This window comes from Miniopterus natalensis, chromosome 6 (assembly GCF_054644295.1).
Source record: "Miniopterus natalensis isolate mMinNat1 chromosome 6, mMinNat1.hap1, whole genome shotgun sequence".
NCBI classification, from domain to species: domain Eukaryota; kingdom Metazoa; phylum Chordata; class Mammalia; order Chiroptera; family Miniopteridae; genus Miniopterus; species Miniopterus natalensis.
In genome coordinates this window covers 56,968,064-56,994,881 of record NC_142086.1, presented here as the reverse complement: position 1 = coordinate 56,994,881, position 26,818 = coordinate 56,968,064, and the positions used below count along the sequence as shown (strand labels likewise).

The 26,818-nt window shown below is 45.9% G+C and overlaps 1 protein-coding gene across 1 annotated transcript; it reads right to left on the bottom strand.

The window, feature by feature from the left end:
- Window positions 1-7,073: 7,073 nt before the first annotated feature.
- Window positions 7,074-26,478, bottom strand: LAMP3 (lysosome associated membrane protein 3). The gene is made up of 7 exons (XM_087817911.1): window positions 26,459-26,478; window positions 24,596-24,747; window positions 20,467-21,218; window positions 19,553-19,681; window positions 14,046-14,103; window positions 12,002-12,172; window positions 7,074-7,545 (listed from the first exon to the last, which is right to left on the bottom strand). The coding sequence occupies exons 2-7, from the start codon at window positions 24,642-24,644 to the stop codon at window positions 7,412-7,414; spliced, it is 1,293 nt and encodes a 430-aa protein (XP_087674037.1). The 5' UTR covers window positions 24,645-24,747; window positions 26,459-26,478; the 3' UTR covers window positions 7,074-7,411.
- Window positions 26,479-26,818: the final 340 nt, after the last annotated feature.

Here is a 26,818-nt window from a genome sequence, read left to right as displayed (position 1 = left end):
TCCGCCGCCGGCCACCGTCTACGTCAAAACTGTGCAGTGGGCCGACCCCAGGGCGGTGGGCGTCTCCTCCAAAGCCAATGGGAACACAGAGCAGCGCCTCTGTGAGGCGATTGGCCAATCGGGCGGCGAGCCCGCGGAGGAGTGGCCCCTGCCGTCCCCGCCTCCGGAGCCCGGCACCTGATCCCCGAGGGGTCGTCCCGTCCTCCGTCTCCTTGGGACCCACGGTTTCGGATCGCGGTTTCTCGACGCTGTCTGCGGGCTTTCTTGGCTCTGGTTCGGCTTCAAGTAGAACCTTCCTTGTGATCTTCATCATTAAAGCCGCGGGGAAGCAGCGGAGGGGGGGCCGTGGGGCAAGAGTCAAACGGGGTGGCGAGCAGGATGCAAAACTCTCGTGTTCTCAAAAAGTGAAGGAAAAAACGAAACTAAACTAAATAACTAAAATAAAAATGTAAAACCTCCTGAACGCTTGAAAACGTTTTAATTGACTATTGGGGAAAAAGGGAAAGTTAAAACCAAAGTTGCCGGATATCTAGAAAATACAGATGCTGAAGCACTACGTGTAGATAGATGCTCATTTGGTGTCGCTGAAGCGGGGGATTCACAGCGAAAGCAAATGAAACATCCAGGGCGAGGGTTAGAAATAGACAAAAGCAGAACAGAGAAATTAGTAAAGATAAAAGAAGAAATAAATGAATTAAGAAAACTAATATCAAAGGAGTAATAAGTCAGGGATGGGGGGGCTGATAAAACAGACGGTTAACCAATCTAATCAGAAGGGGGATGAACGCTTCCCACAATTAAAAAACATAAGGGGGGCGGGTCTCAGATCTAGGAAACAAATACAGATTTGTAAGAGACTAACCTTGCTCAACTTTAAGCAAATAAATTTGAAAACCTGGATGAAACAGATGATGTTACAAGAAAATACAATTTACCTGAGCAGATCCTGGAAAAGAGAGAAAATCTAAACAATTACCGTAGAGCTAGATCATATTCCTATTAAAGAATCACCTTTCCTGAAGCAGGTGGCCCACCTTGCTTCACAAGGAAATTCCACCCCCGTGTGAAGAGTAGTTGACTCCAGCACCGTTATTTTGTTCCGGAGCACAGGAAAAATGGGGTCTGCCTTTTTCATGGGGGGATTCTTTTTATGAAGTAAGCATAACATTGATACCAAAATCTAGCAAAAATAGGGTGCACACACACACACATTCACCCCTGTAGTCCGATTTTACTTATATTATCAGTGGAAAGATCTCCTGTGCAGCATGGTGACTATAGTTTATAATACTGTACTGTACCGTATGCTGAAATTTGCTAAGGGAGTAGATCTTAAGTGTTCCCACCACGCACCAAAAAAGGCAACTATGTGAGGTGCTGTGTTAGCCCGATTGCAGTGATCATTTCACAATGCGCACATATAGCAGTTCATCACATTGCACACTTTAAATAGATACAATGTCATGTTTATACCCCAGTAAAGCTGGGGGTGGGGGTGCAGGAACTAACTAGTATAAAGAGAAAACGAGAGGCCAGGGCGTGCCTGTGAGGCGCGCAGCCGGCCTCCCGGGGCTCCCTCCCGCGGCTCAGCCCGGAGCCCCGGCTGCGGCCGCCCCGCCCCGCCCCGCCCGCCGTCGGGGCTCCGCCCGGAGCGCGCCCCGCCCGGCTCCAGCTCGTGCCCTCGGAGCCTGGGAGCCTGCGGAGCTTGAGAGGCGGGTCCAGCTAAGAGCTGCAAGTCTCCCCCAGTGGCAGGGAGGGCGTCGTGGCTGCAGCCAACCAGGGCAACAAGCCCAGAGTCCGGAGCATCCGCTTTGCAGCGGGTCGAGATGCAGAAAGCTCCCGGACCACGTCCTTGGATGAGAAGCTGCGTGACTCAGTGGCCGTGGTCACCCAGGGGAGGGACAGCAGCTTTCTGGTCAAAGTTGGCTTCCTCAAGATCCTGCACAGGCACGAGATTACCCTCGCTGTGCCCTGGGCGCACAGGCTGAGGGGGCGTCCGAGAGGCCCCTGTCCTCCCTGCACTCGGGCCCCTCAGACTCGTGCCTGGCCCAGAAGGTCACCACCGCGAGGACGCGGCGCACCGGGAAGGGGCCTCCGCGAGGAGATGCTGGCAGCCCGTGGAGGCGCAGGCACGCGCCGTGGTCGACGCCAGGGCACCCCCCGCTGCTGGAAGGGTCAAGCGCTTGGGTGCTGAGTTAGAACACCTGGGGCACAGCGACTCACACTGAGGACCCTCGGCCTTAATCTCCACCTCAGCTCCCCAAAAGCTGGACCAAGGTGTGGCTTCCTGATCCCTCCCCGGGTGGGCGTGGGGTGGAGTGTCTAGGGGCCTCCGCGCTGGGGCCTAGCCCACTCCTCACCTCTGCCTTCATGGGAGCCACCTCCCTGCCTCTCCTGCGCCCCTCTCTTCCCACTTCCTCCGCTCCTGTGCCTCAGTCTCCTGCGGGAAGAAATGAGTAGAGTCCCCCTGAAGGCGATCTGAGTAGAGGAGGGGGAAGGGAGGGGAAAGAAGAGGAGGAGGAGAGGGGGAGGACCTGGGACGGGTTCCACCCACACTGCACTGCAAGCCTAGGAGCTCCAGCCTGGGCCTGTGATGTGGGGGCCCCATTACTGCTGCTGTCTCACTTTAGCCACGTCCGCCCCACTGCCCCCAGGGGTCCGCTGCCCCCAAGTGTGTGTTACTTTTTTTTTTTTTAAGAGAGAGAGGAAGGGGGAGGGAGAAAGAGAAACAGCGTGAGAGGGGAACATCCGTTGGCCACATTCTGCACTCCCTCTATCAGGGACCCAGCCTCCAACCCGCTCGCACGTTCCCTGACCTGGAATCTAACCAGCAGCCCCTTGGTGCACTGGGAAACGCCCAGCCAACCGAGCCACAGTAGCCGGGCTGTTACTTGGTTTTTAAGCAACTGGTTGGTTAGGACAAAACCTTAAAGAAATAAAACTTTCAGTGGAAAAAAGAAAAAACAAAAAGGATATGAGTTCAAAGAATAGGAAACAAATAAATATAAAAGGCAATTAACCTCATTCCGAATCAGAGAAATATAAATTAAAAGATATACTATACGTCACCTGTCACATTAGCAAATATCTAAAAGGTTAACAATACACTGTAATTAGTGAGGGATGTGAGAATATTATACTTTATTGTCATGAGTAAAAATGGGCACAGCCATTATGCAGAGTACTTTGGCAATATTTATCAAAGTTGCAAATTCACATACTCTTTGACCTAGCAAAGCCATTTCTTGGAATGATGTCCGATTAAGGAAATTTATTATAGTATTGTTGGAAATAGCAAACTGATTAAAAGAGACTGGATACACACACACACACACACACACACACATAGGGATGGGCAAAAGTAGGTTTATAGTTGTTCATATGAAAAGAGACATGCAGGTTATGGTTATTGTAATAGCTTTATTAACTCAAAGAAATGTCATCACAACTGTAAACCTACTTTTGCCTACCCCTGTATATTATACTATGTAGCCACGAAAAAGAATGAGACAGCACTATATATACTCATATATTGTAAGATTTATTGATGAGTGCAAAAAGCAATGGCAAAACTGTGGTTATTATTCCACTGTTTATGTAAAAATAGGAGAAAGAAAATACAGGCTTATGTATGCGTCCTCTGGGAGAGAAAAGTTGATGGCTCCATGACAGGGACAGGATGGAGACTAATGTTTTATTATAGACTTTTTGCAACTTTTAAATTTGGTACCACAGGCCTGTATCGACTATTCCAAGGTTCATAATTTTTAAACATTTTGTTTTGATATGACTTCAGACTTACAGAAAAGCTGCACTGGTGCTACTCTGGTGGGTGACAAGGGGCCCTGGGCCACCTGCCCTTGAAGCCTATTTATGCTCTCTAGACCTGCTTGGGCTAGAACCTGGATGTACCATTTGCATCTTACAATCAACTACTGCTAGACCCATCTGACTTTATTACTGAGTGGATTTCACAGAATCCAGCTCAAAATGGGCAATTCTGGATATATGGTCAGTTAGTGTCCCAAGGTCAAGTGTTCCAGGACCCAGTGACATGCCAACAGCTGTTTCTCTGCTGCAAATGGCATGGGCTTGGTCTTGCTTTAGAATGCTCAGGCTCTGTGCTATGATTCTCCCACTGGTTTGTGTCAAAAATTCCATACCTTACCTTTTCCCATCACTGACATCTCTAATACCATAAGGTTTGCCTGACTGATGACTCAAGGAGCAGGACTGATTTCAATACCTGAAGGCAGGCCTGGAGTTGCTTTCCTGCCCTTTCCTGCTCTGGCCCCACTCAGAACTGATAGCTCTCTCTGTCACCTGGTAAATGGGCCAGAGTTCTCCTGGCTGTGAAATGTTGCCTCCATAACCTAAAGAGGCCTGCCTGGCCCTGTGCTGCCTTCTTTGTGGAAAGATGCAAGATGCAAAACATGTGTCTTTTATTTGGAGAGGATATTCCCTGAGCCCCTGGGTCACTAAAAACTTCAGTGAAGTAGTCAATCCCTGAGTCTCCATAGGGTTTATCTCCTACCTCCTGGAACACGTGTCTTACCAAGGCCTCCAGCATACTGACTGCTTTCCGTTTATCTAATAAGCATGATGTGTTCCATGTAGTGGTTCAGTGTGATATCCCATAGGATGTCTGTGTAGACCGGATCTCTTTGGATTATATGATAGAAGACAGGAGAGTTAATAAATCCCTGAAGCAAAGGTATAAGTGAATATCACAGAGCAATGGGACAGTGACCAGCCTTTGTGGAAAATCAAGCCAGCCTGAACAGTGGCTGGTCAACGGACTGTCAGCACCAGGGATTGAGAGTTTGCTCTCCTAGAGAGGTGCTACACCCAGGGCACACTTGGAAGCAGGCTAGAAAGTGCCCTGCTCTTACAACCCTTTGTATAGATTCTTATCAAGTCACTGTTCTTAGTGTGCATATTAGAATTTATTTACCTGAGTTTCCTAAAAATGTAAGCCAGTACTTCTACAGTGTGTGCCTTGACAATGAGCCTGGAGTAGTCAGCCTCCAGGATGGTCCCCCTTGGTTTCCTTCTCTCCTGGTATTCACACCCTGTGTAGTCCCCTCCCACACTGTACCAGGGTGGTCTGTGTGACCAATGGAATACAACAGAAGTAGTGGTATGTCACTCTGTGATTAGGTAGTCAGTCTCTCTTTTGGATCATTCACTCTGGGAAAAGCCAGCTGTCATGTGGTGAGCCTCCCTATGGATGTGCCACATGGTGTAAACTTGGAAGCAGATCCTTCAGCCCCAGGTGAACCTTCAGATGAATGAAGCTCTGACCAATAGCTTAACTCACCCAGTAAAAAAACCTAAGCCAAAACCACCCAGTTAAGCTGCTTCCATATTCCTGACCCTTAGAAACTCTCTGAGATAATAAATGTTTGTTGTTTAAACTGCTAAGTTTTGGAGTAATTTGTTATACAGCTATAGCTAACTAATACAGGACATCTTATTTATCTCAGCCCCTACCAGAGTGTCTGGCATTTAGTAAGTCCTTAATCAATGTTGGCTGAATAAATGAATGAATGAATGATGACAGAATTTAAGTAAACCAGTAATCCAATTAATTAGTCTGGACTAAGAGTTGAGAGATTTAATTTGTACCTTGAATGTGGTTTATCTCCTCAGAAATTAAGTTTGTCTCAAATAGGTCTTCCTACTTGGTAATAATGTGGCAATGAAGAATAGAACAAGATAAATTATATGTAGAAAGATGGTTTAACTTGTTGATTCAAGTGACAACCTCCATATTAAAGACCAACCACTAAGAGTGTAAACAAAAACTTTTAAACAACACAAACAGAAAAACTGAATTATAAGAAATAAATGAACCTCCAAGATAGGTTTTTATTACAAAAATGTTTAATACAATTCAATATTCTATTAAGACTGAAGTCAGGACCTTGCCAATATTGACTCTTAAGAGGACCAGTCAGGAAAGTCAATATGTCCTCTGGGGTGACTGGACTTACTCTTTTACTAAAGAATGCTAGAGGCATGTGATCTTTCTGCTAATGTCCTGACTTAGTTCCTTTGTTTGGCAGTAAAAACAAGCGCAAGTATTATTTTTTGGCAGACTGCTTCACAGAATAAAGTGAACTAGAATGGAAAATGTGGCTATAAAAGTGCAGAAGAAGCAACTTACCACTAGAGGGGGATCTACATTCAAGGAAGAAAAGTTGGCTAGCAGTTAGAAAATTGCTGTTTTCAAAGAAATAAAAAATACCTTGAGTTTACTCCATTTCATTATCTTTAGAGCCACAGCTAAACAATCCCATTAAAGTGAGAAGCTGACTAATGTAAAGCCCACCCATCTCCTTTAAGGGTGGAGATAGGCTACTTTATTACCAGTCAAGTCCTCCTTTAATCTACTCTCATCTGTCATGATTCTGGATAAATTTATTTCCTGTGTAAACAGGAACATATGCCAGTGTGGAGCTTTGGGCAGGACTTAGTATCATTTGTATTTGTAGGCAACTTGGTATAGTGAAAAGACCAGAGACCTCGGTGCCAGACCAATGGGTAGTCAAGTCCTGGCTCTGCCACTAGTTAGCTGGGTGGCATTTAGTGATTAATTTTGTTAAGTCTGAGTTTACTCATCTATGAGGCATGAGAATTAAATGATGTAAATTACATAAATTAAATTATGTAAACTTTAGTGTCTGGCACATATATGTTCAATAATTAAGGGTCGTTATTATTGTTTCTCACTTATTATTTAATTCTTCTGTTCACAGTCACCTAATTCTTAGTCTTTAGTGATTCTGGAGCAGAAGTCATCCAGAGTTAAAAAAAAAAAAAAAAGCTGATTTGTTCCTCTTGTTGGTGTCAGATAAAAAAGCTAGGCTACCTGTGAAATGTTGTTCCTTTTGATGATTTTTTAAAAACATTTAAAGTGGGAAGGGGTTAGTAGATCACCAGGCATATGGTGGTCATATAAAACATAAATAGTAAAATACTGTAATTCCATTTTATAGACAAAGCAAGGCATTTTTTAAAATGGAAAAGATCAAGAATAAAATAAAATCCCCAATGTGAACACAGGTAGCATTAATTACATTTGATACTTTGGTTTATAAATTGGCAGCATATACCACTTTACCCAAGCTATGTTAATTTCATGTATCTCAAATATTGACTTTGAATGGTTAAAATATTTTGAAGGAAACTAGAAAATACTCTTAAACAGCTCACTAGATCTTTCATAAAATGAAAAAAAAAATAGAAATTGATGTGCTGCTTGAACTTAAATCAGAAATGACTCGGTTTTTGTGAAAGATGGTTTACATTGTCGGAAGGACCCCCACTCTAAGGGAAGTCCCCAGTGTCCTGGAAACGATGCAAGAATTCTCTAAGCTCCGTTATTTTCTTTTCCCCTGGGCACCAATTAGATTCTCTGGTATCCAGATGATTCACGCCTTAGGCGCACTCCATAGACAATCAAACCCACAGCGCAGAGCCCAAGCACGATGGCCCCAATCACCGGAAGCACAACTGTGTAGTCAGACGAACACTCGTCCACTAAGAGAGAAAACAAATACAACAGAGCCGGTGAGGTTTGCTGAGGACGGGCGGAGAGCAGGCCGGGGCAGGGAGGAGATGAGCTTGGAGTCCAACCTGGGTTTGACTTTTAATCCCGCCACTAACTAACTGTGTGAACTTGGGTGGGTTATTTAACCTTGCCACTTCTTCTTTTCATAAAGTAAGCAACTAATATATAAGATTGCCGGAGGGTTAAATAAGACGACCTTATCTTCTCAGCAATAGGTATTCAATGAGTTTAGCTCCATTTTCTATCAGGTGTGCTCTCTGCAAAGTGCAATGTGCTTGCATAAAAGAGATTGTGTCAATATGATGCCCTTGTAATTAACCTAGTTATTAATAGCAGGAAAGGAGCAAAGGGAAGGCCAAATAGTCTAGGCATGTCATTTGTGCAGCTTTGCAAGGAAGCTGCAGTTTAACACTCCCCAGGAAGCCACCGGTCTATTCCCCGCAGACCGCAGATCGCTGGGGGAAGGGACTGGACACGGGGAGAAGAGACGCAGGCCCAGTCAAGTCTGAGTGACATAGGGAAGGTACGTGCTGTCAGTCACACCTGGGAACAGGTCACAGGCCAGAGCAGAAGTGGCTACTGCAAGTGCTGGAAGATTTGGAATATTTAATCCCCGAAACAAAAGAGTTTGCTCTCTTGGCTCCTGGCTCACTTGGTTCTCTTGGGACTCTTGTCACAGGGGGTGCACTCTCTTGGCTCCCCTGCACTCGCTCACATGGCCCACAGCCATGCGGACCCCACACAATGGACTAATGGACTGCAACTAGCCTAATACGAAACCGGACCCAATTCTAACATGGAACAGGAACTCTGGACACTGGCTTTGCTTTTATCTCTGCTGAAGCCCCAGTTATACTTCTTCTAGGACTGGATTAAGGAAATTGGACTTTGGAAACTCAGGAGTGTAATTCCATGCAAATAAAAATTACTCTTCCTCGTATGCTGGTCTCAGAAAATTCTTTTTCTCAAAATATCTTAAGGACCCCACCCCCGACACCTAGTGGGAAAGGGGATACCCCACTTCAACAGATAACACAGGTATTTATTTACTGGTCATTCAATTGACTCCTTTGTTTTTTTGGGTTACTAGAATGTTAACTCAAAATAATTTTAAAGAAAATTGGTTTGGGGTTGGGGAGATAAACAGGAGTCTAAGCAGCAGCCATCACCTCAAAGAACTCATGGAAGATGGTAGGAAGGAAAATTAAACTTAAGTGGACTGTCTTATCCCTCTCCTCCTGATCTGAATTCCATTTAGTTTTCCATCAGCTGCGGGAGAAATTTGGACACCTAGAAGATGAACCTTCCTTTAGTTTATTCTACAGGATGGTTAGTGGCAGGGCGAATAAAGAACTCACGCTCTTCAGTGGAGACCCAAGGCCACCTGAGGCAGGACAGGGAATGGGATGCAGCAGGGAGCACAGGGAAAGGGACGGCGCCTCTCCAAAGCCCAGCCCTCGCTGTTAAACCTGAGTCACTTTGGGGAACACCGGGTCCTCACGTCCCAGATGTTTCATCGACGCCTCCAGTTCTAAAGAGGAAACAGGAACTTCCTGGCACTCTAGACGTTGTCTGGGGCTTTCGAAACCTTCTCGAAGCTGCTGTGTGCCCTCCCCACTGCCTCACTTCTGGAAACTGGAGAGAACTAAAGTACCTCAGGGAAAGCCAGAGCATGTCCTAGATAAACAGTGGCCACAGAGCTGAGGCCAACTTTCACCACCCTGCTGTTAAGAACAATGAATAGCACCTTTGGAAAATGTGGAACAACAGGGAACTTCCTGTTAGTAAAAGCAGTTAACATCCAGAAATCCATGACTTTCCTTTCTCTAAAATAAAAATCCCAATTCTTCTATTTAAACAGTGCATGTAAGAGAAAACCATGAATAACATTCCAAGCCTTATTTTACCAGAACTTTTCCTCCATATATCAGTCACTCCCAATCAGGAATTTCCTGATTTATAATTATTTTTGGTAAGTGTTTGCTGAAAAAGGGAAGTGGTTCATAGCCTGGGTAGATCTACCTCTTCTGCTGGCCAGTTCCGATTGTTTTCACATTTTGCCTTCTCCCCTCCCGCACTGGCCCAAATCAACCAGTTTACAAGGATAGACCAGAATCAAAGAAAAATAGAGGTAAAGCAGAAAAAAAACCCAAAAACGTGTTAAGAAGGCAGACAACAAATGAAGGTGAAGGAACTGGAGAACTGACATTTATTGAGCTTCTTTTGTTTGCCAAGATCTTTGGTACACGCTTTACATTTTTAAAAAAATGAAACATTGGAAAGTTTTCCAGTTTTTAACTAATAGTACATCACAGCAGTGCAAAATATGTCTTTAAAGAAAAAAAAAAAGTCTATTAAGACTATCTGCAGTTTAAGTAAATCAAAATTTGGACAAAATGCAAGCATTTAAAATCACTTTAGAATGTATTTTCAAGTGGATTGGTTTTTGAAAAGTAATATATATAAAAAAAAAATCCTGGAGAGTGAGACTCTTAATAATGTATCAGAAAATTCAGTGCGGGATGAAAATGTCTTTTCCACAATTCTCCCTTTGGGTATTTGCTTTGTCCTCACGGGCACCCTGCTCAGGTCCTGCCTCCTGTCCCTAATGCTCACAGCCAGCCCGCAGCATCAGGTGGGAAGGTGGAATCCGAGCCCGTGTGGCAGGGCCTCCCCACGCGCACAGGGGAAAGGGGAGGGAGCTACATGTCAGCCAGCTTCTGGCTGGCCTTCTGATGGAAAGCTGGCTTTCCTAATCAGATTGGGAGGGTGGGACAGGCGACTAGAAAAACTGATCCCTTCACTGTAGGCTGAATATGAAGCCAGAATTCCCAAGGCCTTAATCTTGCACATTCTGAAGAAGCCGGGCTTTTACATGCGCTCATATCCTCTACTGGGCCTCTTTCGGGCCACCAAGCACGCTGTTAGCAAGATGACAAGCAGTCCTGCGATACTCAGGCCCACGGCCACAGGGATTTCTCTCTTGTTTATGTCACTGAAGCATTCATCCGCTGTAACTGAAGGCAGAGTAACAGGCGTTACAGGCTGGCCACAATGCTGGGGATCCATCCTGCCCCTGCCTGCCTCAGCCGGCTTTGCAGAGAAGGAAGCCAAGGGAGCGAGCGAGCTGCTGGGCCTCCCACCTGCTGCCTCAGACACACCGATGGGTGCAAACCAGGAGGGAAAGCGTCGCACACCAATCTGGAATGTGTGCTTGAGGTCACTTAAGGTGTGTAAGTGTATGAAATTGTAGATACCCAGACCCCAAGCCCAAGAAATTGTGATTTAGTGGGTTGGAGGTGGGGCTAGGCCATTCTGATGCAGCTGGGAGGCAGTTCCATCTTGGAGAAACATTGGTTTGGTCTAGAGGGTCAGGAGCAGAATTGTGTCTTGACTCCCAAGCTAGGGTAAGCCCTGGGGCCATGGTTCCCAACTCCAGAAACAGAGACCTGTACCAGATCACATGGACAAAGTTTTCTATTCAAACTCTGTGCTTCTTAGAGGGGCTGCTGGTCAGCTGGGGGCTCCTGACACGGAGAAACATTTTGCTAGCTCTGGCTCCAGGATTTTAGGGAGGAGGGGTTGAGAATGTGGGAGTCGGGAGTCTACTGTTTGGGATGGCCATTGTCTTTGTCCAGGCCAAGCATTTATACTTGAGTTATTATGAGAGGGATGTTTTAGAAACTGAAGTTCAATTCCTGGATGTTTGCAGACATCCTTGTAACACTGTTTTCCCAACAGGGAAAAGGGGACTTTTTGGGAAAGTTACCCTGGTCTGCCCCTAGCCTTCCTTCTACGACCTGCTTCCCTCTGTGGTGGTTAAAAACCAAAGCAGAAGTTACATGAAAACTAAGACTAGCTGTGAAGAAACAATTTGCAATTGAGAAGAGCAGGTCCAACTGAGTGCATCTCTATCTTGAATTATGACATTTTTCTCGTTTCCTTCTGTAAGTGGGAATCTATTCTGAAATCTTGAATTTCAGACATCACTAATACTCAGGATCTTTAAAGTGTTCTCCAAACATACCTGAGTTTACTAGTACTCAACAGCTTATAAAGGGAAGGTTGCAGATGGTGTTTTCTGACTTATTTGTTGATTGGTGTGGTGTGGTGTGGTGTGGTGTGGTGTGTGTGTTTAAATAACTCAGAATATGTGTTTTGGTCAGACAAGGAGAGTATTCTTCTGAAGTTCAATTGGGTTAAAGTGTCTGGTTTTGAGGCTGGTATTGACTCATAGAGAAATGGTAGGAGGGAGGGTTGGCCAGAGAAACTTGGCCCTAAAGAGCTTTGTGAAATCATACTGTTCTAGGAAGCTCATGTGATTCTTGTCCCTTTGACAGCTTCAGACAAAAAACACCAAAAAACTTGAAACCACCCGTGGGTCTCTGAAGTTTATGTTTGTGACATGAGGAAGCCTTAACTTACCATTTCCAAAGTGGTCATCTTCGAAATCAAAGGCTTGAAGTTGGACATTCATTGTTTTCAGCTGAAGGTGGGCTGACAGCTGGATGCTCTGCTCGCTCACGCACTTAAAGGAATGCCCGATCACTGTCTCAAACAGCATCACAGAACTCTTCATTCCCTGGTAAATTGTCCCTGAAAACACAAAGGTGAAATACAGACGTATGAGAACCTTGGCATATATCTATTGAGTTCCAGCTACTGCTGGGTGGCCCTTGAGCAGTTAAATGGCCTTCCCTTAGGTGTGGCTTTCTGGAGTTCTGCCTTCTCCTCATGAAAAATCACCCTCTTGCATTGTGGGGACGTTTTCTGGTGCTCTACTTGGCATTACTGTAGATTCTTGCATTTGTAGATGCGAACGTCCTGCTTGATGTACTGAATTATCTGTGTACACTGCTGTATCGTGCGTTTATATCCCAGAGCAGTCCACTACTACCACCCCTGCTAAAGTTACAGTGGTCATTACAACTAACTACTCTTACTAATACCCCCCCCACGAGAATTATCATTACTGTGGTATCAGACATGTACAGCTCCTGCTGCTACTTCTGAGCCTTGCTTATGGGGGTCTAGAGTTGTTTTATCCCCTCCCTCAGCCTCTAAATTAGTTTCTGGCCTTACTTTCCCTTTCCCTGCCTCTTAAGACATTACTACCTTATTATTGGCTAAAATGTGGTGCATGCCTAGTGATAGCATTAGCTAATTTATGTTAGCATTCACAGTATTAGGAGTATACCCATCTAAGCAAGGTAACGTATGTGAAAGGGAGCTGTTGGCTGTGACATCCTACTTACATTTTACCAATAATCCTTGACAAAATCCTCTTGAACAATAGCAATATAATATAGCTAATATTTAAAATAGACATTTCTCCACATTTTCATTTCTTGGCACATTTTTTCAGTATAAGTTCCTTACTAAGATAATAGAATTTTCAAAACCCTTAGTACAGTACCTGGCACAGAGGAGATGCTCAGTAACGATTTGTCATCTAAATCTGGGCTTTCCAGAGAAACACCTGAGGCCTCTGAGAAACAACCTGACTTGATTGGGAGCATTACTTTTCTAGGGGCGAACATTGTAGACATTCTGTCAACTTGCCACTGTGGGCACTTCTCCATCTAGCAACCAGGACAAATATTTAGAAATGTGAATCTAATACATCATTTTTCTACATCAGGCCATCCAATGGCATCCTTTCATACTTTAGAATAAATTCCAAAGTCCTCTCCTTGCTTTGCCCACAGGCCCTGCATGCCCTGGCCTGGCTGCCCCTCACACCTTATCTGCTGCTTTGCTCACTGGCCCCTGCTGGTCCCTGAACACACCAGTAAGTACACTCGTCAGGATCTGTGCATCTGTTGTTCCTGCCACCTGGAAAGAGCTCCCCCAGGCCCAGAAGTCCCCATATCTCTCTGCTCAAAGCTTACCTCTTCAGAGGGGGCTTCCTCCTCTGAGGGCTTCCCTAACTCCCTACCTAAAGTAACCTCCCAGTCCTCTCCATCCCACCCTGCCTGTATTTTGCTCATAGAACTATCACTACTTAACTGTGTGTTATCATTTACTGTGTCTGTTTATGGTCCTCCCCCAGCTTCTAGAATGTAAGCTCCCTGAGAGCAGAGACTGTATGTTTAGATGATAATGGGTTCCCAGTGTATTACAGGGCTTGGCACCTAGCAGGTACTAACTACATTTTTGTGGAATGAATGCATGATTCCAAGAATATAAAATAAACTGCACCATCAACAGATCTGTCCAAAGTCACTATGCTCTTTACTGTTGAGGATAATGATTTCTGACATAATGTAGCCTAGCCTCTTCCATGAGCAGACAAGCAAACTGAAGTACACAAAGATGTACTAAGTTCCCCCCAAATTATATATACTGTGGGCTACTCTCTCAGTCTGGTTCTGAAAAGCAGCGTTAAAGATTCAAGAAATTAATGGGATGAAAAATGAGCTAAACAGAACCAGTGTCCCTGCTGGTAGAACAGGCTTCAGCTTCTTACCTGGATTTGAGACAGTCAAATAGGCTCCCACTTCACTGACATAATATGAGTTTTCATCCTGTAAAACATCAGTGTGTTAATCGCTGGGTGATCTCTGTTTTTATGTTTATGATTCTGGCATACAAACTTTGTTTAGACAGGACTCCAGCTATTAAATCTTTGATATGGGGCTCTGAGGTGTGTTGGTATGGAGTCATAATTGTGTTTGAAATTTTCAAAAAAAAGTATATTAAACGGTAACTAAATAATAAGTAATGGGTTGCCCCTGACCCCAAATTTCTCTACTGCATACTTGTTGCTAGAGCCTGAAATTAAAATTCTACCAGCACAGTCTGGGCCCCTTCAGTTGGGCCAAGTTTGCCCCTGGAAAATGTAAATCCATCCAGAAGGTGCAGGGGTTGGAGGAGCATACAATAAGTTTTTGTAATTAATGTCTTACGGTAGCGATTCAAACTGAGACCGCTCATCCTTAAGGCTACCATGGGTGGGTTTTATGGGGTCCATAAACCCTCTGGGAGAAACAGTGCATGTGAAATTTTGCCTGAGTTTTTCTGGGTAGAGTATCAAGTGCTTTAAACAGATTAATGGGTTCATGTTTCCAAATGGCTACATGGGGCCACAGGGAGCGATTCTGGGAAGAAGTGGTTACCCTGAGATCACTGGGTGATCTCTGCAAGAGGGCCCCAGGTGGCTGTGCTCAGAAATATAAAGCAGTGCTCCATATTTTATCCAGAGATTGTCCTTTTGGAAAAACAAAACAAAACAAAGCACAAAACAGCCTGATAACCTCTGAAGAGACTGAGGGTGTGAGACATTAAAGGGAACTGAATTGAGATATGAAAGGGTAAGTTGAAATTTGAATTTCATATGAGTTTCATGTATCACATAATATTCCCCCCCGCCAATCACTTAAAAACGTAAAAGCCATTCTCAGCTTGCAGATCGTATAGTTTTGGGTGGCCGGCTGGATCTGGTCTGGGCGTCACAGCTTGTTGACCCCCGGCCCACACCATCAATTAAAAATAAGGTTTCCAAACAAACCAGTTGGATGTGAAATACTAGAAAGAGAATGGCTTACCTCCTATTTGGGATAATAAAGTGTTGCTAAGAACATTTTGATACTATTCTGAAAATATCTCTTCGCTCCCTTACTGCCTAGTTTGAGCTGTCAAATCTTTGTGAACATCCTCAAAATTTACTTTTCTTTCCTCCTCGGTAGAATGGGGATCATGATAACAGGACTCACCCCCCAGGTCAACGTGAGGGGTAAATGCAGGGACGCGTGTAAAAAAGTTATCACAGAGCCTTTACTCAGATTTTACCCAGTGTCATTAACAATGCAAACCTCTCTCATTGAGGTCAAGTGATTTATTTTTTAATCTGTTTCCTAGAGCTCAGATCTACCACAAACAGAAAAAGAGAGAGCAAGCAAGCTATGCTTAGATAACTCTACTGATTAAAGGAACTGAAACCTCAGCTCAGATAGGAGTCTGGTGGGCACAGAGCAGGGACAGAGGGGCGGGAAGCTTCCAGCAGGTGTCAGACTCAGCCCAAAGCCCAAGTGGTGGTACATGCCACACATGATTCAGTTTCTAGTGTCCCCTCTTTCTCTGATGCCCACACCCACACAGTCATTCTCTGCCAGATGTCTTTCTTATTTGGGGTTTGGTTTGAAGAATGGTGAACCTCTACCATGCCAGATCCTCAAAGACAAAGACAAAATGAAAATCCTCTGTGTACCATCAACACTGACAAAAGGGGGCCAAGGACTCGTAATAGTTCAATACGGCACTTACAGCATGTCCATCTGTATAGACCATTTGCAAAAGTCCCATCTCACTATTCAACCAATGGGAGGCTGACACAGTGGCTCCTCACTGCCAGTCTCGAAAGAGAGCTCTGAAATATCTCATCGAAGAGATCCTAATTCCTCAAGGAACCCGAACACCCTCCTTAGCAAAGGACGGGGTCCAGAGCAGACTAGAGCCAGCCAGCCAGTCAAGCCTGCTCAGGAAGGCAGCGTGCCACCCACCGCAGGCCCAGGGCCCTCTCCTTCGCTTCTGCAAAATGTACTGCAGGAGTTTCATAGTCACAGGTGTTTAGGATGTGAATTTTGTCTTCGACATCAGTCAAGTCTTTTGTGCTCAGCATTGTTATGACTACATCAAGAAACCTTTGCTCTGGTTATAGCAAAAGGAAGCCAAGGGGGCTGTCTCTTTAGAGCCGCTGATCTACTTTTTGGCACCTTGGTGTCTGTGAAATTTATATTTGCTCCTTTATTGATTTATTTATTCATCAGACATTTGCTATGTACTATGTACGGAGGCAGGGCTGGTCACTAGAGAGAAATGTGAATGTCACAGACTTGCCTTCAGGATGGCAAAATGTGTGATGAGGGCACTGACGGAAGCGGGGGGGGGGGGGCAGGGGGGGAACAGCAGGTGGGGCTCAAGGGAACCAACAGAAGAGTCTCCCAGTCTCACCTGGGACTGGGGTGGGGGTGGGGAGACTTCACAGACGCAGATAATTGAGCCATCTGGCAGGCTGAATGCACAGGGGCCGAGGCTAGGAGGGGCATTCGGGACAGAGGGAAAGGGAAAGGGGAACCTGGCTAACGTGCTGCGGGATGCTTGGGAAGTTCTGAACAGTGCCCTCTGCGGGTGGTGACACTGAGCCCTGGTAACAGCTCTCAGGAGTCTATGAGCGGCCTATGAGCTAAGAGGACTGCGTGGGCCCCTGGAGGAAACACGAGGTGGCTTAGCAGCAGCAGATTCCCAGACCTCAGCCGGCCAGTGCCCTGCGCAGCCCGGTGCCCTCCCCCTGGGTGACTGACTGCTCCCGGGTCCTGGAGCTGCCCTGCCAACCAGGGCAGAGAATGGGATAGTGCTGAGCACAGAAAAATGAATTCTACACAAAGTTACTGAAAGGTGCTTTTAAAGGAAACTCTCTGGGCAGGAAGGAAGTTGGCAGCGGAAGGGAGGTGTATTTATCTGGCACCTGAAGGGTCTGAACAACTTTCAGCAATCACTTTAATCAGATGAGACTGTCATGGAAAGGTTTTCAGTTCTTTAAAAAAAAAATGAAACTGAGGGGAACAAGAAAGGAAATCTAGCTCCCCTAACCCAACTATGGGCCAGAAACCATGCTGACGGCTAGCCCAGTTCGCCCTCTCAGCAGCCAACAAAACAGGTATTGCTCGGCCCCATTATAGAGGAGAGGAGACAGGCCCAGGGAGAGAGCTAGCAACTTGCCCATGGTCACATGGAAATGAGATGGATAATTTGAGTCTTGATTGAACCACATCAAGTGACAGTTGAGGAGGTAGATTTTTCTCTATGTTTCTGTCACTATATTTCAATTTAAAAAATTACAAATTATTATCCAGGATTTGCAACCTGGAACTATAGCCTATATTTCTTTTTCCTTCCCTCATAATGTCCAGCTCAGTGTAAAGGATGAACTAGGTGCTCAGGAAATTCTTGATAAATCAGGCTTGCTAATCAGCATCCATTTATCATCGCACAACTTGGTCCTCATTGATAGCGTCTGTTACATTATAACTAACATATACTCCTGTTTTCCAAAGCTCTCTTTTTCTTAGGGCACTGGTTTTCAAACAGGGGTGATTTGGCCTCTGGGAGGACATGTGGCACTGTCTGGAGACATTTGGGTTGCCCCAGCTGGGGCTGGCATCTAGGAGGTAGAGGCCAGGGATGACATCCAACACCCCACAAGGCACAGGACAGCGCCCAGCAGAGAGACTCATCTGACCCCAAATGTTGCTACTGCACCTGTTGAGAAACACTGGTGCAGAATGTAGCAATATTTGGGAAAGTGGCCGACTGAATTGCTGAGCCCATTCCTCTTGTGGAAGAATCTGAACGGCTTCCCTGCCTACAGGCATTTCACACAGCCTACCTGTTAGGGCAGAGGCACCACGCCGGGGTCCACAGGCCACGCCTGGCCCACAGCTATGTTTTGTTTGGCCAGGAGAGTGTTCAAATTGTTTAAAAATGTGTTGCTGACACTTAAAAAATCAGGTGCTTTTATAAAAAGATCTGAATTTTTGTCTTCTGTTGAACAATTGGAAAATAGGGCACCATTGGTGTCATAATCACCTGAGAGAGGTGATGTGTAAAATAGTTAACAACTGGCACAGCAGGGCAGTGCCCACCATGAAAGACAAGGACAGGCTCCCCGGGCTAGGTGCCAGCCCCACCATTGGCACCACCAGCTACAGCTGTGGAGCGGCCGCCCCTCTGGGAAGGATGGGCTCTCCCTAGCCTTCCTTTTGTCTCCTCACTACAGAGGCCTTATTCGTTGCCACTCATCTCATGCTTACTCTGTTTTTCTTATGCAAATTTAGTGGAAAAATGAAATCTTCCTTTGCATCAGTCTTCATCAAAAGTGGGAAAATGTTTTCACTATGAGGTGTGGGAGAAGATATAGAAGACCTGGGGGCACAGGGTACGAAAGCAAACTCCTTCCAGAAACGTTGAGGGCACTTGGTTATGTACATACTTGCCAACATTAGCTATTCTATTTAAAAATCTTTGTTAATTGGATTAATTTAAAACATCTTGTTATTTTAAAAAGAAAATTTAAAAAATTTACCAGCCCTGGCCAGGTAGCTCAGTTGGTTAGAGCATCGTCCACATACACCAAGGTTGCGGGTTCGATCCCCGGTCAGGGCACATACCAGAAAGAACCAATGAATGCAGAAGTAAGTGGAACAACAAACTGATGTGTGTGTGTCTCTCAGTTTCTTTCTCTCTCTCTCTCTCAAAGTTCTCTCACAGTTCAATTATAGTTCCTGGCTATTGAACATCTACTTTTCTTGTATTGGGCAATGTTCTTTACAGAGGTGATCTCTAATTCCCTTCCCCCAATTTTCAAATGATAAAACAAAGCTCAGACAGGTTGAATCACCTGCCTGGTGTCACAAGAACAGGTGACAGAATCAAATTGGCAGCCGCGACACTGACCTCACGCCCATGCTCTTGCCATTCTACTTGTTTACGACCTCCCAGGACATGGTATGGAAAACCCAGGGCCTGGTTAGTCCCTGAATTTTGCCGGCTGTGGCTGGAAAGACCCATTCTGACATTTGGTTTTGGTTTTAGAATAACCTCATTTCTCTGGTGCCCACTGGGAATTCCTCTGGGCCTGTTCATCTCTACAACTTCCTCCTTGCGTGGTTTGCAAAGGGCACCTGTGGGCAGGTTCCCCAAGGCCAAGTCTCCCCTAAGAGGCATCAAAGGCCTTCTGAGCTGCATAGAGGAAGCGGAATGGGGGAGAAGCAAACATAAGATGTTGACACTTTCCTCCTCTCCATCTCCATGCCCCTCAGTCTTATCAGAGAGCATCTCAAAGGGCTCTGAGACCTATTTCCCTGGAACTTAAAGTGAAGTGTGGGATTGCACCACTGGGCCCCGGGGCGGGGGGGGGGGGGGGGGGAGGTTACAGCGATGTTGGAGCCAGCTAGTGTGAAGGAGCCCAGTCCTCACCTTGGTGAATGTGAGATTCACAAATCCGCCCTGGAAGTTCAAGAGAAGGTTGGAATTTCGGGAGCCACAGTTCCCAGAGGCTTGGGTTGCATTGGGGTCAATGTTGAAGTATCTCAGAGGTAAAAAAACCTAAAAGAAATAGGTTCAATGAGCTCATGGAGATCCAGAAGACAACTCTAGCTAGGGAACCAGAAGCACAGACTAGTAAGTGAGCCTGAAACTCAAGGCAAGTGGGTGTTCACTTGAGAATTTCAAAGTCCCTGGATGACACCTCATATTTCCAAACTGTTATGTTCAAAAGGTTTTTTAAAGGAGTTCTCCCTCAGAGAGGGGCTCCTTGGCAGATAACTCATGGCAGGTACATTCTCGATAAACTGTGTGGAATTTAATTTTTGTTAAATTACACATGTTGAAAGGCACTGCAGGGAAGGTTTGCTATGCAACATCCTTCTGTTTCAAATGTGGAAGTTCTACTGGAAATCATAAAAACTGTGCAAAAAAAGAAAGCACAATTTTTATGGTGACTCCTTTAGTAAATCAAGTAATCTCAGCCCCTCCAATCTTCTTGTTGATCTGGATTTTCCATATTCGTGTCACAGCTGCCTGGAACCATGGAGACCATCTAACCCAAACCTCTCATTTCACAGGGAAGTTGCTGAGGCTGGGGGTCCCCAGGTGGGTAGGGCCAGGCTGGGATCAACACTGAACACCCCCAGCACTCTGCCTGTGCTGGGTAAGCGTGCAGGGTGTGCATATTTAAATGTTTGGTGTGTGCCTTCCTCTCTCTAAGCAGTCACTGTTGATGTCTAGTTTTATACATATTCTAAAACAGGTTCACCTTTTAATGGAGCACCTTGGAGTACTCCACTCAACCTTTTTGAAGGTAGTGTTACAGCCCCACAGCCCCAACTTACCGACCGCATGTCTTGAACTGTCAGTTCAATCCCCATCTCTGCTTTGATACAGAGCCTGCTTCCATTTAGGACTTGATAAGTTCCAGTCTTGGCTGGTGATGGCAGAGGTGCAAGGGTGGGCCCGGGAGTTGTGGTGACAGGTGAGGCTGTTTGGGTGGCATTGTGTGCAGCTGTGGTTGTTCCTAGGGCATGGGTGGGTTGAGTGGGCTTCTGACTGGTTGTGTTTATGTGTGTTGAGGTGGACAAAGTTGCTGGAAGGGTGGTCTGGTTACTGGCTTGGGTGGTCTTCCCAGTTGTGTGGCTGACGGTAGATGAGTTGGTTCCAGTTGTATGGACTGGGGGGGTGCTGGTGGGTGGCAGTGAACTGGGAGCTGCACTGGGGCCGACGGTAGCCTCAGTGACTGGAGCAGCTGTGTGTGAGTTGTTGGGGGTGGCCAGGGTTGTGACTACTAAAGTGTGGATTATTGGGCTGGTGGATGGGGTGCTGTTCGTGGTTATCAGGGAAGTTGTTAGGGTTTTTACTGTTGTGTGTGTGGTTGGGGTCTCAGAGCTGGAGGTTGTGGCAGCTGCTTGAGAGGTGATGCGACCCCCTGTTGATCTTCCTGCAGTAGTTCTGTGAGGCACTTGGTTAGTTGGTTGCAGAAAAGAAGGTTTTGCTACGGCCTGTGCTGTTGCTGCTCTCGTAGGATGAGAAGAATCTGTGCTTTCTGGAAACCCTGCTGCTCTTACTTGACTGCCGTAATGCAAAATCACTGCAAATTAGAGAACAAAAGTGTTAACAAGACAATTCATGCTCACAAAACCCCTCCCATTTTTCTTAAAAATTAACATGCTGCCCCGCCAGCATGGCTCAGCAGTTGAGCATCGACCTAGGATCCAGGAGATCGTGGTTCGATTCCCAGTCAGAACACATCCCAGGTTGTGGGCTTGATCCCCAGCAGGGGATATATGGAAGGCAGCCGATCAATGACTCTCTCATCATTGATGTTTCTATCTCTCTCTCTAACTCTCCCTTCCTCTCTCTGAAATCAATAAAAATGTATTAAAAAAATACATATTTCCAAATTTGGGGTAAAGTTACAAGTATATAACAATCAAGTGAAGATCACCCAAGGTTCTGCCACAAGGCCACAACTGTGATGTTTGGTAGTGCCACGTTTTTTACAGGGAAGTGATCATATTGCATCCAGCCCCTTTGTCCTGATGGGGTGTGGTACTAACACACCAATGATCATGCTCAGCGAGACAGCTAAGTGTCAAGGCTTCTTCACTCCCCATCTTCAAATGTGAATCCAGACAGTTCCTGGGAAGAGGGTATTCCCGGGTAGAGTGCGGCTGTGATGACCTGCCAGAGCCGGGGCAGCATGAATAACGCTAATAAAGAGATGCAGAGTTGTATAGTTTGCATAAAATCATATAATCCCAGGTTCAAAAGGGATCTTAAAGATCATCTAGTCCAAACCCTAGTCTGATGTATGAACTGGACCTAGGAGTGTTTGCCATGTGTTCGTCTACTGTGTGATGGGAGATTCAGGAACCTTCCATTTTTTTATCTTGCCACCGGTTTTTCTAAATATAGACCAGCTCCTGCCATTTCCTTACTTAACCCCTTGAGTGGCCCAGCCTTTCTTAAGAAAGAAAATTAAGCCATAATTGCTCTGACACAACTGGTGGGCTATCCTTCATGTTCTGGCTTGTACAGGAGTGGGCAAAGGTAGGTTAAATTACCAGCCATCATTAGCCAAAAGATAAACCATATTACAAAATAATAACAATAATGATAAGAAGACAAATAATACAAATAGATAATACAATAACTAATAAATAAGTAATAATACAAGAATAAACTGTTTTGCATACTCAGAACTGCACACCTACTTTTGCCCACCCGTGTGTCAGCTCCTCAGAGCCCTTCCTGTCCTTCGTGTATAAACTAGCTCCCATCCCATGAGTCTCCGGCATGGGGTTATGTTTGTTGCCTTCACTGCACTAATCACAACTTGTAATTCTATAAGGAGATGAAATACAAATATTTAACAATAAGCCTGCCCAGACCGTGTGCCCCAGCAGAGTATCAGCTGTGACTAAACGTTTACTTACTGACTTATTTGTTGATTGCACATCTCTCACTAGACTAAAAGCAATCTTGAGGTGGGAGCTGTGTATACTTTTTGCACCACCAGGGCCTGTGCATAGAAAGGCCTCTGGCTCTTTTTCAACCAATAATTCTACCCTTGTCTCCTTCCAGGCAGAGACTGCTGACTACCCCCAAACCCAGTCTCCTCTTTCCCATTAGTAATAGAAACGCCAGTTGAAGCTGAGCACCTGTTGCCTGGAATAAACAACCTTATCTCCTCTCCAGGTGGGTGGGAAAGTGTGACTGGGTTTGAGCCAAAGCAATAGAGGGTTATGTGGGCCTTCTGGGGAGGGAGGCTCCTTGAAGGGAGCTCAGTCACCTGTGTGGCCTCTCTATTGCCATTCTGTTTTCTCCTTCATCCAGCCTGCAACTTGTATGTGATGGCTGGAGCTGCAGCAGATATCTAGAACCACGAGGAGCCCTTTTGGGCAGAAGGATGGTGGGTCCGCGATAATGAGCCCCCACACCAGACCTGGTCTGAGTCCCTCGGGACTTATTTTCACATTAGAGAGAAATGAACACTTATCTTGTTTAATTAACTATTACTTGGCGCTTGTCTCTTACATGCAGCTGAACCTAAATGTTAACTGACACAAATTTAAATGCCTTCCTTTTCCAGAGAAGCAAAGTGACTGGACAACAATTACACAGCTAGTTTACCTAGAAGCTATGTCTCTCCTACCGAAATGTCTGATGGTTTTCTCATCTCCAATTCACCAAGTATTTCTTGAACACGTGCATGCAGGTGCAGTGGTGCAGGACATGGACCACGAAGCCAGTCTCAGGGCTGCCACCTGCTAGCTGAGTGACCATGAGCAATTCCTGAGCCAGCCTCAGTACCCTCCTGTGAAAATGCGGCAACTTCACATGCTTCATTCACTCAGGTCACCTCTGAGAATCCGTGGCATCTCCTTCACCCTGCCTGTGCATTTACTGAGTGCTCATGGCACTTGTGAATCTGTCAGTCATCTGTCAGCCTTGAATTGGCCCTCACACACAGGGCACTGAGGTTACTGCTAGATGGAGATCTTCTGGTTTTTTATTAGCTTGCCCTGCTGAATGAAATGATGACTTCCCTTTTGGCCTCCAAAAGAATGTGAAACTCTTAATTCTGAAAATGTGGCACAAGAACAGCCTGGAATAGGGCAGCTGGCCTGATCCTTTAAGCAACTTCCATAACAATTCATGTTACACTCAAGTGCCACTGTGTCCCCCACCTGGGCATGTTAGCAGGGCCGTGTGGACAGAGCTAGTTCCCTCATAGGTTCAGTTCCGTGGTTCTAGAAGGAATTGTGAATTAACCGGCAAACCTGATAACTACACACAGGAGGACTCGGAGTCTTAGAGAGAAAGCGCTCTTGGTGAAAGCAGGGGGTGGGGGACATAAAATAGTCATTAAAGACTCAGTTTCCCAGACAGCTTCTCTGATCTGAAGTACAATGGTAACACTGAAAAATCTCTGACACCCCGGCTTACAACTTCTTGAAATGACACAATTTGTCAGGCTACATCTCTTTCAGCTTCACAATTCTCTGTATATAAAATATAAACATAGCATTTCTGTTTGAGGAAAACAGGAAAAGCAAGACCCGAGGTGCTTTTCCCAGATGATGGAGCAACAGCCCCATTTCTAAGTCCTGCCTCGGTTCTCTCTCTCTTAAAATGTAAGTGATCTCTGCAAGCTCCCTGAGAAGGTGCCCAGAACCCACCTGGGAATAAGAGACGGTGTCACTCTCTTCTGGAGTTGCCACCTACTCTGCCTAACTCACAGAAAACAAGTCCACATTGTGAAAGCCCTGGGAAAAAACGTAGTGTGGCCACCGTATGTAAGGTAATAGGAGACCTTGGGAGCCAAATACCCACAGTAACGGAAGCTATGACAGCTGTCCACAGTCTGTCCCCCTCACCTTGGTCAGTGTCACCAAAACGCATTCAAGTCTAATAGGACCAGACATGACAGGGTCACTACACAAAGTCATGCATGTCACTCACCAGCCAGGGACATGAAGAGCAGCATCGCTGGAGAGAGCTGCCAGGGCATGGCTGGGGCGCAGGAGCTACGGACGGAGCCACGGACGGCCTCGCTTGCACAGCTGGGTTTTCTGGCCGGCTGGAGGCTAATTCCAGGCGAGCTCCCTCCTTCACTTGTGGCAAAGGAACCGAGTCATTAACATAAAGAGAAGTAGCTGAAAGGCCCTCACAAGTGGTGAGCTCTCTGGGGAGGGAAACCACAAGGGCCCTTGGGAGAAAGCAGGCACTTTCATCTGGTGTGGCGTGCCCCTCCCAATTTCAGGGGCATCTGAGAGAATTTCTCCACAAGAGGTGCTGGGTCTGTGGCAGTGCCACCCAATTCTCTCTTAAGCTGGGTCTCCCTTTTCCTCTAAGATCTTGAGTACATTTCTGGAAACCCAGAGACTTCTCCGCCAGGAGACAAGCAGCCCCTCAGTCATAAGGGCGAGCGAGCGTCTTGGAACTCACAGGCTAGACCATGGTCTGTCTCCGTGCGTACTCACAAAACGTCTGAGGCAGCCGGGCTGGATCCCCACGGCCATCTCACCTGGGGCTCCACCTGAGGACCTCACCTTGCGTTCAGCAGGAGAAGTGTGAGCCTGGAGTCAGGAAGACCTGGGTTTGACGCTGACCCTTCCAACTCACCAGCTGTATGACCTTGGGTAACCTCCTGAGCCTCAGTTTTTTCTGCTGTACAATGGGGAAAATAATGCCTACTCCCAGGTGGTTTTACAAACCAAAAGTTCCTGGAACACAAAAAATACTCAGTATCTTTGAAAGACAACCTTTCTATGTCTTATATCTTTCCTCTGTTAATTAGACAAAACAATGGTGGTTTATCTCTCAGGCCTGTGGTTCTGAGTGGAGAATATACACTCGTTGCCTATCGTATTACTCTCAATAGAACAGACCAACACAACATAGGGGAGCACAACTCATTCCAGAACAATGGTCTGTCTTGTAAAATGTTCTGTGTGCACTTAAGAAGAAAGTTCCCAGAAAGGGGACCTGGCCCTGAGAGGGTCTGCCTAGAGCCAGCTGGTCGTGTGTGGGTTCCTGACTTTGTGCAGGAAAAATTTCACAATACGAGTCCAGGTGAATTTTAGAGGAAGTTTCTTAAAGCTGGAGACAGTGAAACAAGGAAGGGCTTAGGATAGAAGAACCAACAGGAGAGAGACTAGGAGGGGAAATGAGCCTAGTGGGCTGCTTTGGCTCACTTAAAAGTCAGAGAAAAGGGGGCCTTGGAGACAGGGTCAGGGATTAGCCTGGGACAAGCTGCCACTGCCCATTGCTGCGCTGGTTGCAAGTCTCATGGGGACCCTTAGAGTTTAGGAGATGCATGCCTGTGGGGGGAAAAGTGGGGGGAAGAAGAGGGGAAGGGAAGGAAATGTTTTTCCTTCAATTTCAGGTTAGATGGTGCCTTGTGAATTCAGCTCTCTCATGAGTTCAAGAAAAGTGAATTTGCATATTTTCCAGATTTTTTTAGTCTTGCGTCGGGATAGTCCTCCTTCTAGCTTTCTACATCTCAAGCAGAAGATACTATTTTTAGCAGCTGCAAAGAGTTCCCTCATACGTCAGTACAATACTTTATTAACCAGATTTTTATTATTTAATATTATATTTGTTATCTATTGTTGCTTAACAAATGACCCCAAAACTTAGCAGCTTAAAACAACAAACATTTGTTATCTCATGGCCCCCGGGTAATGAATCCATAAGCAGCTTAGCTGGGTTCTTCTGGCTCTGGGTCTCTCATGAGGTTTCAGCCAAGAAATCAGCTGGAGCTGAAGTCATCTGACAGCAGGACGGGGGCTGGGCAGTCTACTTCCCAGGTGGCTCGCTCACACGGCTGCTGGCAAGAGGCTTCAGTTCCTGTGCGTGGGTCTCGTCCTAGGGCTGCTTCAGTGTCTTCTCAACACGGTAGCTGGCTTCTTCCATGGTAAGTCAAGAGGCAGAATGGGGAAGAAGAAAAATGCCTTTTATAACCCAGTCTTGAAAGTCTATTAGCATCACTTCCACCACATTCTATTTATGAGAGTGACTTCCACAGCCCACACTCAAATGGAGGAGTGCAAACCTGGGTATACATTTTAACACTACCACAGACATTTAGGTTGTTCCCCATCTTCTGTTGCTTGTTTTCCCATTAAAAGGAATGTTAAAATGAACACCTGTCTGTATCTATATATCTTTGTTCATTTGTAA

Coding starts and splice junctions, on each gene's coding strand:
- LAMP3 (XM_087817911.1), bottom strand. CDS start 24,644: ATGCCCTGGCAGCTCTCTCCAGCGATGCTGCTCTTCATGTCCCTGGCT. Junction 14,104..19,552: donor TGAATCTCACATTCACCAAG/GTGAGGACTGGG, acceptor GATGTTTTACAG/GATGAAAACTCATATTATGT. Junction 12,173..14,045: donor TTTGACTGTCTCAAATCCAG/GTAAGAAGCTGA, acceptor TTGTGTTTTCAG/GGACAATTTACCAGGGAATG.